The sequence below is a fragment of the Calliphora vicina genome, chromosome 3 (assembly GCF_958450345.1).
Source record: "Calliphora vicina chromosome 3, idCalVici1.1, whole genome shotgun sequence".
Lineage (NCBI taxonomy): Eukaryota > Metazoa > Arthropoda > Insecta > Diptera > Calliphoridae > Calliphora > Calliphora vicina.
In genome coordinates, this window is record NC_088782.1 from 57,079,725 (window position 1) to 57,092,432 (window position 12,708).

The 12,708-nt window shown below is 30.1% G+C and overlaps 1 protein-coding gene across 1 annotated transcript; it reads right to left on the reverse strand.

The window, feature by feature from the left end:
• Window positions 1-768: 768 nt before the first annotated feature.
• LOC135953626 (carboxypeptidase B1-like) lies at window positions 769-2,263 on the reverse strand. Its single transcript, XM_065503583.1, has 3 exons — window positions 2,162-2,263; window positions 1,205-2,092; window positions 769-1,143 (listed from the first exon to the last, which is right to left on the reverse strand). Exons 1-3 carry the CDS (start codon window positions 2,260-2,262, stop codon window positions 774-776), a joined length of 1,359 nt encoding a protein of 452 aa, XP_065359655.1. The 5' UTR covers window position 2,263; the 3' UTR covers window positions 769-773.
• Between the last annotated feature and the right edge of the window lie 10,445 nt (window positions 2,264-12,708).

A 12,708-nucleotide genomic window follows, 5' to 3' on the forward strand; every position in this document is an offset into this window, starting at 1 on the left:
CAATAACAGTACAAAAATGGGAATTAACTGTTAATAGCGCTTGGGGTCCAAATGACCCTTAACTTTTAAAATCAAGAAAAACGCAGTCCCCAAGTGCTCTTAAGTTTTAAAAATGTCTATGTATAGAAGAAATTAAAATAATTTTTATAAGTAATATAAAAATTTTAATTTGATTACCCCGAGTGTTTTATGTGAGCTAATTATAAAATTGTTATGTTTATTACATATTTATAGAGTTTCTAAAACTAAAATTTGTATCAAAATTTAAATAGGATTGCAAATATTAGAAACAATTTGAATCATATTTATTTTTTGTGTAGATAAGTTAATTTTTGATCTTACAAAAAAATTTCAAGTCAATATCTCAATTAGATTCAAAAATATACAATTTTAAAACTCTTTTCTTCAAAAATATTGCATTTTTTATGCAATATTTTTGAAAGTAAATTGAAAATCGTTTATTTTTGGATCCATAATTGATATTGCTCTGAAATTGTTTATATTATTGCTAATTTAGTTGCGGATTAGAAGAGGGTACCCTACTTTGAGCACCCATTGCACCGCCCCTAGAGCATTTGTAATAAATTAAACTCGTATACTCCTTGGCTACTCCCACGTCAAATTTTATACCGATTGGATCAGCCGTTTAGAAATGCCAGATTTATTTCTAATAAAAATTGGTTCTGCCCCACTAAGCATAATTAATAAAGTATTTGTTAATTTTAAATTACACTTCTTATAAAACTTATTTCTAATAATGTTTATTCATTCAATCAAACTTCTAAAACCACTACTACGCACAACATAACGAACAAACTAAACACATTACAATTCGCTACATTTCTAAGGGGATACTCGTAGGCCTCCAAAGCCATAGCTCGTATTCCCAACCAAGATTCCTCAACGATTGATTGAATTTTATCGGATGGTGGATCGAAACCATTGCCACCTGATGGTAATTCCATGCAAATAACAACTGGAATTTTGGCCATAGCAAGAGCATAATCATCACTACCTCCTGAAGCCGGATACAAGACATTTGCAGCACCACCCACTGAATAAAAAGTACCCGAAGGCTTTTTAATTGCACGAGCTCCAGCACGTGCTACAGCATCTAGATACGGCCAAGATGAGGGTAGGGATCTGATAAGAAAATTTTGATTTGATTATTTGCGAGGTTTAGATCTCGATTAGTTGTACTTACTTTTCATAACCCCAAGGATAAAGCAGATAATTGCCATAGGAATGCAAAGTTAAATACATACGACATGTAGCATTAATACTGTGCAACAAATCTCTTAAAACTTGTGATTCTGGTTCAGAAAAGGCCTCCACACCGGGATAAATTTCCGAGCAAGAATTTTTCGAAACACCTGAATAAGACCAATAGTAATCAAAATTTCTGTTCAAATCGGCACCCACACAATTTGAAGAATTCGAAGGTTTGCGATTCTTACGCCACATACGGTCATGATCATGAGAATATTCATAACCATCGGGATTTACCAGAGGCAAAATAAGCCAATCGTACATTGTGAGCTCCCGTTCGTAATACGAGCTATTCTCCATGAGTTGTTGCATAGCAAAGAGAGCTGTTGCCGGTGCTATCCACTCTCTGGCATGTATGCCGGCATCTATTAATATTAAAGGCTTGTCCGTCGTTTCTGCTTCAGTATTGTTTGTTATTAGAACTGCTTTCAAATCACGACCCTCGTAGGATTTACCTACGGTTATTAGTTTTACCCGTTCTGGGTATTGCATTTTCAAGTACTCCATATAATTATTGATAACGTCGAAACGTTGATAACTTTCGAAACTGATAGTGTTAGATAAAGAAGAGAATTTGTTTTGCGTAGCTTTACGCTCATTTCGTATGCTCTCTGCTACATTGTGGTTGACTATTTCAAAGTCTATTGCGAAATTGCTCAGATATTTCAAAACTTCCAATTCATCCGTCGCAGACATTAGTAGCCGCATTGAACTATCTCTTTTCATTCTATGCATTGTTAACGGCTGTGGCATATTGGGAAAATTATTGTAAAATTTTACTCTTTGATTTTCATTTTGATAGTGTATTTCATAGATTTTATAACTGCAAATTTTTGGAAATTATTTTTTTTTATATTTCTTAATAATTAAGTGTATTAAATTACTAACTTACCCTTCATATCTTTTATAATTATTTTGGCCATTGATAAACGTTAATATATTAAGAATGATCACAAAATTTAATATAACGATTGCTGGTATTGTCTTATTCATTGCTTGATTATTTAGAGAATAAATATATTCTTTGTTAAATAATTATTGCTAAATATTTAAGTGGCAAATGTTGTGTGTTATCAATTTGTTATCTTCTGCAATTGGTTGTACCACAGAATGTTTGGTTTATTTATTTTATCGTGGTGCCCTACACTATACAACTTAGGTACTCTAACTTATAGTCAGTTTCTCAAATTTTTTTGATTGAATTGCATCCAATCTAAGAGAGCTTGGTAGCCAGCGCAGTACCTCATGGCCTTTTAATAAAATACAAAATTAAAAAAATTTTCATTCGAAAGAACGCAAGACTTTAAATAAAAAAGTTTTCGTTAAATAAGATATTGTTGGTATCTTTACGTTCTTGGATAGGGAATATTGGAGGAAACTAAGGAAATATTTTATGGCCAAAAGGAATAAAATCCACCTTCTTCTTTAGCTAAATTTCAGACCGAGTAAATATTGGTTACATTATGCTACCTTTTTAAATTTATTTTGTACGGCTCTTAAATAATTTCGAGGGAGACAAGCATCCACCACAAAAAACTTTTTTCAGCACTCAGGGGATGACATCTACTCATGCAATGCATTGTGTTGGAACTAGGAAAATAAGTTCTGAGAGAGAGGATAGAGGGAATAGTTTTGTGGAGATTTGATATGAATTTTCCTTTATTGAAAGTGACAAGAAAGACCTCAGCAGGAAGTTTATTCGACATGAGGGATGACTTCATAAATTGTTTGGCAAAAATTATAAGGAGTGGTCGTAGAGCGCTGAAATTTGGCACAGAGAATTATATGGACCAAACTAAGAAAAAAACAAGTAAGAGTACTATATTCGGCCGTGCCGAATCTTAAATACCCTCCACCTAAATATGATGGTATAAAATCTGAAATAATATAACAATTGTTAGAAAGACTAGTTTATGCAGAAGATATTTTATTTCAAATGTACAAAAAATTGTATCTAATTCAGCAACTTATAACTGAAATTCCTATTAGAACGTTTGACATAGTTAATTACTGTCTTTTAATTGAGAAATTATCGTCTAAATTTAATTTTTCTAAATCTTCGTGTAAATTATTATTTTCTTACATAGGTAACCGTAAACAGTTTGTTGGAACTGGGTTAAACGATCTACAATATCTGAGTGTCAAAGTGGCGCACAGTGGTATGAGAAAAAAATAGAGGGAAACAAATCTGTAACTTCTAAACCCTTAGTCCGATTTTAATGAAATTTCACATGCGCAAAGGGGAAGTGTTGTCGAGTTTAAGTCTGGACCTCAACATTTTTCCCTTTTAACCTCAAGTGAAGAAACAGAGTATAAAAAAAGGTATACAAATATATTTAGACAAATTTCAAAATATTTGGTTGTGGGACTTATGCGGGAGCTATGACCTATTATGATTCTATTGTCATAAAATATTTTTACGTGATTTTTATGTATTTATATGAGAGCTGTGGCCAATTATAGACCAATATTCACAAAATTCAGTATTATGATTTTTGAATACAAATTACTGATCTGTGTACTATTTTGGTTTAATATATGGATGCTATGACCTATTATGACCCTAAGTATTTAAGGGCTATTTTTGTAGAATTTCATATAAACAACGCTATTAACAAGAGTGGATCTTATGTGAGAGCTATGCCGAATTATGCACCAATATTTAAAAAATCTTGTAGTACGATTCTTGGATACAAATTACTCATCGGTATAAAATTTTGGTTGAGTGTAGATTTTTATGGATATTTGAGCAGGGTAATGTGTTTTCCTGAAGTAGTTCTTATATGGAGGTTATGACCAATTATGGGCCTATCATCATAAAATTTGGTACATCGATTTTTGTATATATTGAATAAATTTGTTTTGAATTTCAACCTGATAACTATATTTGTAAGCAATTTATGAGGATATTAGTGATTTTCGGGAGTGGACCTTATATGGGAGCTATGGTTAAATATGGACCGATATTCACAAAATCCAGAAGTATGATTACTGGATCTGTGCGTAATTTCATTTTGATATCGATATGTTTTTAATACTTTTTAAGGTTAATATCTTTTTTCGGAAATGGGCCTTATAGGGGAGCTATGACCAATTATCGGCCAATCTGCATAAAATTTGGTACAGTGATATCTATATATATGAGTATAATTTTTGTCGAATTTTAGCATGATAAATGTATTTATAAGAGATTTATGAGTACTTAACTGATTTTTGGAAGTCGACCTTATATGGGAGCTATGGTCAAATATGGACCGATAGTCACAAAATCCAGTAGTATGATTTCTAAATATAAACTATGGATGTGTGTAAAATTTTGTTTTGATATTGATATTTTTTAGATATTTATGTAGGTTATTGTGTTTTTCGGAAGTGGTCCTTATATGGGAGCTATAACCAATTATCGGCTGATTTTCATAGAATTAGGTACAGCGATTTTTGTATATATGGGGATTATTCATGTCGAATTTCAACTAGATAGCGATATTTATAAGACATTTATGCTTATTTAAGAGATTTTCGGAAGTGTACTTTATATGGGGGCTATGGTCAAATATGGGCCGATCCACGAAAAATTTTGTAATATAATTTCTTTTACCACGAAACTTATTTTCGCTGAATTTCATGTGGATATTCTTATTCTGTAGGCATTTATAGACCATATAACCATATTTCGGGAAGAAATTTGTATGGGGGCTAGGGGAAATCTTAGACCGATTCTTATAATTTTAACCAGAGTTACTCCTTTTATCATAAAAGTAACGAGTGCAAAATTTTATGATATTAGCTGCAATATATTTACAAAAAATGTCCAAAAATATGTGAAAATTATTTTTTTTGAGGTTGTCCCACATTTTCATTCATAACTTTGGTTCCACTGTACCGAATTGTGTTGTTTCTGAAATTCGACAAATAACTAAAGACAAAGGGACTTTCGATCACTGTAGACGAGTGTTCCGATAGCTCCTTCTATAAATATATAAATATTACTGCAAGAAGTTACAATTCTAAAAACAAATCTTTCAAAATTTTTAACTTAGGACTTGAACCAATGAAAATAAAAGGTTCGGAATAAAATATTTGTTATTTAGCTGGCGAAATATTAGAAGAATCGCAATTAATAATCTAAATTTTAACTTAGATTAAAGTGGAGTTGAATGTGATAGAGAAAAATGTTCAATAAATGGTTAACAACCATATGTTTCAACATAAGATTACATGGTTGTGTTAATAATTTTCTGAGCATTTTTCTGACAACGTTGTATGATCTGACAATCGTGTAAACGTAGCTTTATACGTGATTTTGAACATCGTTAAACATCTTTGTCTAACATGGTAATAAACTTTTTGCGTATTTGTAAATGCATCAATCATGCACTGCCTGACTTCAAATTAGCCACGTTCACTGACAATGATATCAAACTTTGGACAGATTCTCTTTATTGTGTAATTCTCCAAGACCACTTTATTAAGCAAAGATTTGGCAACGTTAATAGAGCTTGCTGTATAATACATTTGTTATAAATAATTTAGAAATAGTGAATAATTAATTTACTAAAGAATTAGTTACTCAATTTAAACCCCGAATTAAGGAACGACATAAAAAAGTTCTTAATACGTTTATATTGTATTTGAATTCAGGATCACATCCAACTAGCTCAAAGTTTTTAAAGCATAGCTCCAAAACGGAAACTAAAGGTTTTGCTAGTCAATATTTTTGTAGATTGTTCGGGAGTTAATCTGATCAGAATATTTCTGTTGAAAATTTAATGATGGACTTTGTTTTTGAATGTTTTTTAACATTATCAATAATTGAATTGTTAACTTTAAAGTTATTTTTTTTGTTTTTCTTTAACAATAAAATATTAAAAAACCGAAATCAAAACATCATTCTTTACTTTTTTAAAAAAATTAAATTATTCGAATAATTCGATTAATTTTAAACGTGTGATCGAATTATTCGAACAAGTTAAAATCGAATAATTCGAATACCCTAGTAAATATATTTTCTGAAACAAAAGAAGAACGCATGCCGAGTTTCAATAAAATCGGCTATGCCCACCGCCCACGAAACCCATACATAGATAAGAATTTTTTTGATATTTCGTTTATTATTCGACAAAAAATTTTAAGTTTTCATCCTGTTCCGAAAACTTCCGAAAACTATTTTTTTTAATCGAAACAAGACACTCCCAACTTTAATTTTATTAAAGAAACAGCTTGGGGGAAAGTGGGGCTACATTTTTATTTTCTCCACGGAATTATCAAAAATAAAAAAAATTTTAGAGACTTATAGATTTGGGCATATATTCTTAACGGTTTATGATATCCCCATAATTTTTTTATTTATGGAGAAATGTTATAATTTTCAAATATGTTAAAGGTAAATGGTATTATTAGGAAAATTTTAAATACACAGAAAAAACTATTTCTTAAACCGTTTCAATTCAAACAGAGAAATGTTATAATTTTCAAATATGTTAAAGGTAAATGGTATTATTAGGAAAATTTTAAATACACAGAAAAAACTATTTCTTAAACCGTTTCAATTCAAACATTTGTCACATATTGAACTGGTTTCAATTATTTCATAATTGAATCAAGTATTCATGTGCTCAAAAACTAAATTTTCTGACATCTTCTATTGAATTTTGAGTTTTGAATATACAATTTTCGCTATTGGTTGAACTTTAAATACAAAAATTATTGAATACATAATTTTTGTAATTGAAAACACATTTTTGTTATTTTTTGTGTTTTCAATTACGAAAATTATCTATTCAATAATTTTTGTATTTAAAGTTCAACCAATAACGAAAATTGTATATTCAAAACTCAAAATTATCAAATTCAAAACTCAATAGAAAATATCAGAAAATTTTGTTTTTGAGCACATGAATACTTGATTCAATTATGAAATAATTGAAACCAGTTCAATATGTGACAAATATTTGAATTGAAATATTCTTTTTTCTGTGTATATAAACCACTGAATTGCGTGAAAATATAAGTAAATTTTTGCTTAACAGCCTTGCATGGACTTTACTTAAATTTTTTAAAAATAAAATTAAAATTTTCTTAAAACTAAAGATTTCTCTACAAAACTGCATCATTTGATTTTTAAAATTGAGTGTTTGAAAAATTGACTTTTTGACACCAAAATCCCTCTGTGTGCCACAGTGGGGCAGAATCGAAATCTGGCATTTCTAAACGGCTGGTCGGATCAGAATAAAATTTGAAGTGGGCTTAGCAAAGGAGTATTAAAATGGGGCACTTTTAAAACTCAGCCCTTCAAAAAAAAATTTCACTTTTTCATATATTAGTATAAAATGTGGCTATGCCAGAACCATTGACTTCTTGCTGAATAAAATATTAAGAAAATTTATCATAAAAAAAAATCGGAAAATGTGCAATATTTTTGAAAGACCTAGTTTTGAATCTAATTAAGATTTTGACTTGAATTTTTTTTTTGTAAGACAAAAAATTAACTTATCTAAACAAGAAAATAAATAGTTCGGAATAAATGTGGATCAAATTGATCCTAATATTTGCAATCCTATTAAAATTTTGATACAAATTTAAGTTTTAGAAACTCAATAAATATGTAATATGTAATAAAAAAAGTTTGGCATTCTAAATAACAAAGTGTAATAAACAGGGCAACCAAAAATATGCTCTAAAAAAAGTGTTTTATGCGCATAAAATATGCACTTAAAAACGAAAAATATGCTCTTAAAATATAAAAAATATGCACTTAAAAATAGTTGGATATTGTTTGATTTCAAAATTTCATTAAAAAAATATATATGAAGTAAATAAAATATTGAGCTCTTAAATTAAAATTGGTTATTATAGGATTAAATATCGATTTTAGGGAATTTTCCACTACATGAAAATAGTTAGATTCAATTCATTTTATTTATAGTTGGAAATAGTTGGATATCAAAATTTAGCAATAAATTACTATGTGTTTACTTAAGTTTTAAAATTTTTTAACTAAATCTATGTTTTAGATTTCCGAGTTTCTTAGACAACCATAATCAATTGATTTGTCTCATCTTTTAAACTGCTTAATACTTCAAAATTTTTTTAGTAATTAGTGTCATAATATTTTACATTCTCAATCCATATGTCCCAATGTTTATAGGATCCCTACTGAGGATGTACCCAATAAGTTTCTCCAAATGTTTCTATTCTACATAAAACTTTAAAAGCTTTTTTTATCATTTGAATAAGGTTTCAAATAGCGTGTAATTTTTTGGTACAAAATTGCAAAGGATTTTGGAGCATTCATCATGTATCTAGATTAACATCTGAATTCGGCTTCTAAAATTTAAATAGAATTATAAAAGAGCCTTACAATAGTGGAATGATTAGTTTTAAGACTGCGGCAATTAAAAAAACTCTTTGTTCAAGTTTTATCACTGGACTCAAAATACCGTGACATTTCCTATGTTTCTTCCTTTCTCATCCATTGTATCGTTTATCGATATCCACGTATATTCTTTTTTAACGATTTCTTAATAATTTTTTTTACAAGTTGTGTAAATATATCAACGGGTTTTGAACGCAAGATTTTCGATAGATCTTAATATTCTGAACGTCTGTTGAATACTTGTTTAATTTTACATTAATGGTAAACTATTAATGCCCAAACATAACTGTCTCAATCTCAAGCTGATAAAATTCCTTCTTTTAAATGTATCCAACAATTTTTTAAGAAGTTGCATACAACAATTTTGGAATTTTCTTTTAATTTTTTTTACGTATTTTTAATATTTGTTAAATTTTAATATTTGTGTGTATATTTTTAATTTATTTGAAATATATGGAAACTAAGCTCCCTTAACCCTCGGAGGTATAAGGATTTTTTGGCGATAAACGGTATAACCAAGTCTGTACAGACCTATATGGGATTTGTATGGAAATACATAGTCGGTTTCCTAAAAGTATGTGTAAATTGTTTTGTTTGGCATTCAAGGCACGAATACCTGAAATGTGAATGCTGTAAACAAATCGGTTTTTTGCAATACATGAAATGAAACCACAATTATTCACTTGCATTATTAATGTGTGAATCCCCTTACATTATACATAGAAAAGAGCTACCATATGTATAGTTTCCTTTTTTAATTTGTATTAACGTTCAAATTATTCATAGGTCTGCACAGACCTGGTTATGACCTTTGAACCAAAATATTTGAAAATCTAGATTAAGCCGAACCAGGATCCACAATCGGTTCGATTTTTTGCTCATTGTGTCCGGAGAATGTTGCTCCAGGAAGTCTTGAAATTATTTGTCTCTAACACGAAAAACAATAAAGTTATACACACTTTTATATGCAAAAGGTCTGCACAGACCTGGTTATACCTCCAAGGGTTAAATCAACGAGAACTCTATGAATATAAGCGATTATGGTACTCTATTTTTTATTTAAGTAACTTAGGCCAATTATCATTGGACCTTAACAAAATAGTAAAATATAGAAATGAAAAATTACAATACAAACAATAAAATTATATAAGGAAAATAAAATAATGAAAAATAAAAGAAAATATCCACCAAAAATATGCAGTTATGAGTTAAATATTCAAAAATATGCTATAAAACGCAAAATATGCTAAAATATGCAGTAAAGGGCAAAATATGCAAAAATATGCACTAACAAATCGATGCCAAAACTCTTAAAATTGTCTGAAACGGATAAATAACTAACTCATATGTTTATACGACGCACAGCAAAAAATATGATATTGCATATTTTTGGTTGCTCTGGTAATAAACCTTGTTAAAAGGTCAAAGGGAATCCCGCAATTCCTAAAAATTGGAGCGAAAATCCCAAAAATGTTATTTTCTACAATTTTGCACATAGGGTCCACATTTACTTTGGGGCTGGGAAAATACTTTGGGGATAAATAGGGAATATATAGAGGTTTTCAAAGCTGCTTTTCATTTTCTGATCGCAGCTTTGGGATTTTAGAACATGTGGCCCAAAGTTGAAATTTTGATAAAAAAAATTAGGTCAATTTACGAGGGCATTTTTTATACCAAAATGTTCTTTATAAAAATATCTTACAGAAAAACATAAAATTGTTATATGTTCTTAAAGAAAGTTTTTTTTAATAAAAAAATAGTTAAGTCACCTTTTCGCCCAAAAAACAGCAAAAATTTACTATTTTTTGAATTTTTAAATTGAAAATCGTTTATTTTTGGATTCATAATTGATATTGCTCTGAAATCTTTTGTAGATTATTTGTAATTTAGCCCCACTGTGCATTGGAGGATCTTATTTGAAAAACCAAAAAATTTTCAGATTTAAATATGAAAGCATGTACGAGTGAAACGTTCGTCACGCAGGTTTTGCCCATATGCTGAACAATTTGCTATTGGGCAATAATTTTCAGGGTTGTTAGCCTCTCCTTTTTAGAAATCGGCTTTAAATTAGCAACCTTCCAACATACAGGAAATTTTCCCGCACGGTATAAAGTTCGAGCTAGCGTCGAAGAACGCTGCTTTAAGACCAGTGCTTGTATACCATCAGGCCCAGGAGACTTGTTTATGTTGGGATCCGCTAAGACCTTTTTAACTGCGCGAGCGCGAAATAATATATTCAGCATAGTGACTGATACTGTTGATTGATCGAGTTGATTGCTATCCTGTATGTTCAAGTTATTTTCAAATAATTCAGTCAAAAGTTTAGCTTTATCAACCGGGTCAATGAATGATTGACCATCCCTTAAAAGAGTAGGAACTAGCATTGTCCTTTATTATTTTAACGAATGGCCAAAAGCTTTTATTACAAGTAAGAAATTTGGCTCGGAGGTGCTGCTCGTGTAGAGATTTTTGAAGCCTCAGCATTTTGCCACACGAAAATCTCGCCCTTTTGCGCCATCGAATCGGTTTCGGCATTGCAATTTTGCACTTTTAATTTTCTTGTCGGAATGAAGCGGAAATGGTACAATGATCCGAATTACCAAAGGGTGCCAAATCATCATACTTATCATTGTGTGAAGTTAGAAAAAGGTGCAGTGTGTTATTTTGGTGCCCAACAAACAATAATTCAAAATTTTGATATAAAAATATGCTAAATTCGGAAGGTCCTAGGGAACCATTTATTAGGTGTTTTATATTTTAAAGCTATCTCTGCAGATACCTTTCCTTAAACATTTTTTTAAGGAATCAAAAAGTATGCGGTTTTTATCCCAAAAATGTCAAAATAGTGGTGAGGGTATATTGGTTTAGTGCTGATGTTTGTAATGTATTGTTGACGTTTGTAATATTTCTGAGTCGATTAAGCGATATCCGTCCGTCTGTCCGTCCATGTAAACCTTGTACTCAAACTACAGTATTTTATTTCTCCTAGTCCCCATACAACTGCCCTATCTGAAAATAGTTAAGCTCTCATAAATCTCCAAGTTATATAGATATCCAAACCAAATTCAGCACAAATAAGTTTTATATAAGCTGAACTCGTACTACCAAATTTAGTACCGGTCTGTCCATAATGATCCATAGCTCCCATCTAAGCACCATTCTCGAAATAAATCTCTAAAATATGTCAGTATCCAAATAAAATGTAAAACAAATATGTTTCAAATATACGCAAATCATTTCACCAAATGTTGTTACAATCGTCCCATAATTAGTCATATGCTCGATAAAGTGATTTTCGGAAGTCGGCCTTATATGGGAGGCCAACTTCCAAAAATCACTTTATCGAGCATAAATATCTTAAAAATGTTGGTATTCAAATAAGATTCAATACAAATAAGTTTTATATCAAAAGAAAACTGTTTATAATCATATACTCGGTGTAGAGTATCCGAAAATATGGTCGGGCTTGCCAAACTATACTTTCTTACTTGCTAAATTTGAAATCAATTATTTTTTGACTTGTTAATGCTGTAGCTTCTGTTGATAAAGTTAGATTGGTGTTGGCAATATCGCTCCATGCCCTAGCCCTAGATTTACTAAATATTTTGAATCTGTCCCACTATGGAACATATATAGTGTTTCACATCTTGTCAGCTTATATTCGGTATCTCATTACTTCAGAATTACCAATACAAAACGGACAGTTGCCGCCATTTGCAAATGTTATAGCTTCTTTCAATATCAAAATATACTTATATTTTCGTACACCTTGACAGATAATCTTTTATAATAAATTCGAATTACCACGAAATTTTAGTAATTTTGTATGTAATATTGCTCAATTAAGTAATTAACATTATAATGGCTCATCCTACAATATAAAGCGATAAATGTAAGCGGCAAAACTCTTTGATTAGACATCATAAATGATAATCTGTAAATCGTCTAGAGTAATTATCCATACATTTAAACGTCATACATATTAAACATTTCAATAGCAAACAAAAATGTCTATTGATAAGAACTAATCGAATTGTTTTATTAATTTTTGTTTAACATTCTTT

Excerpts from the sequence above, each read along its gene's own strand:
- LOC135953626 (XM_065503583.1), bottom strand. The coding sequence starts at position 2,262 with ATGAATAAGACAATACCAGCAATCGTTATATTAAATTTTGTGATCATT. Across the intron at positions 2,093-2,161 it reads AATTATAAAAGATATGAAGG|TTATAAAATCTATGAAATAC; the intron begins GTAAGTTAGTAA and ends AAAAATTTGCAG. Across the intron at positions 1,144-1,204 it reads TATCCTTGGGGTTATGAAAA|ATCCCTACCCTCATCTTGGC; the intron begins GTAAGTACAACT and ends TTTTCTTATCAG.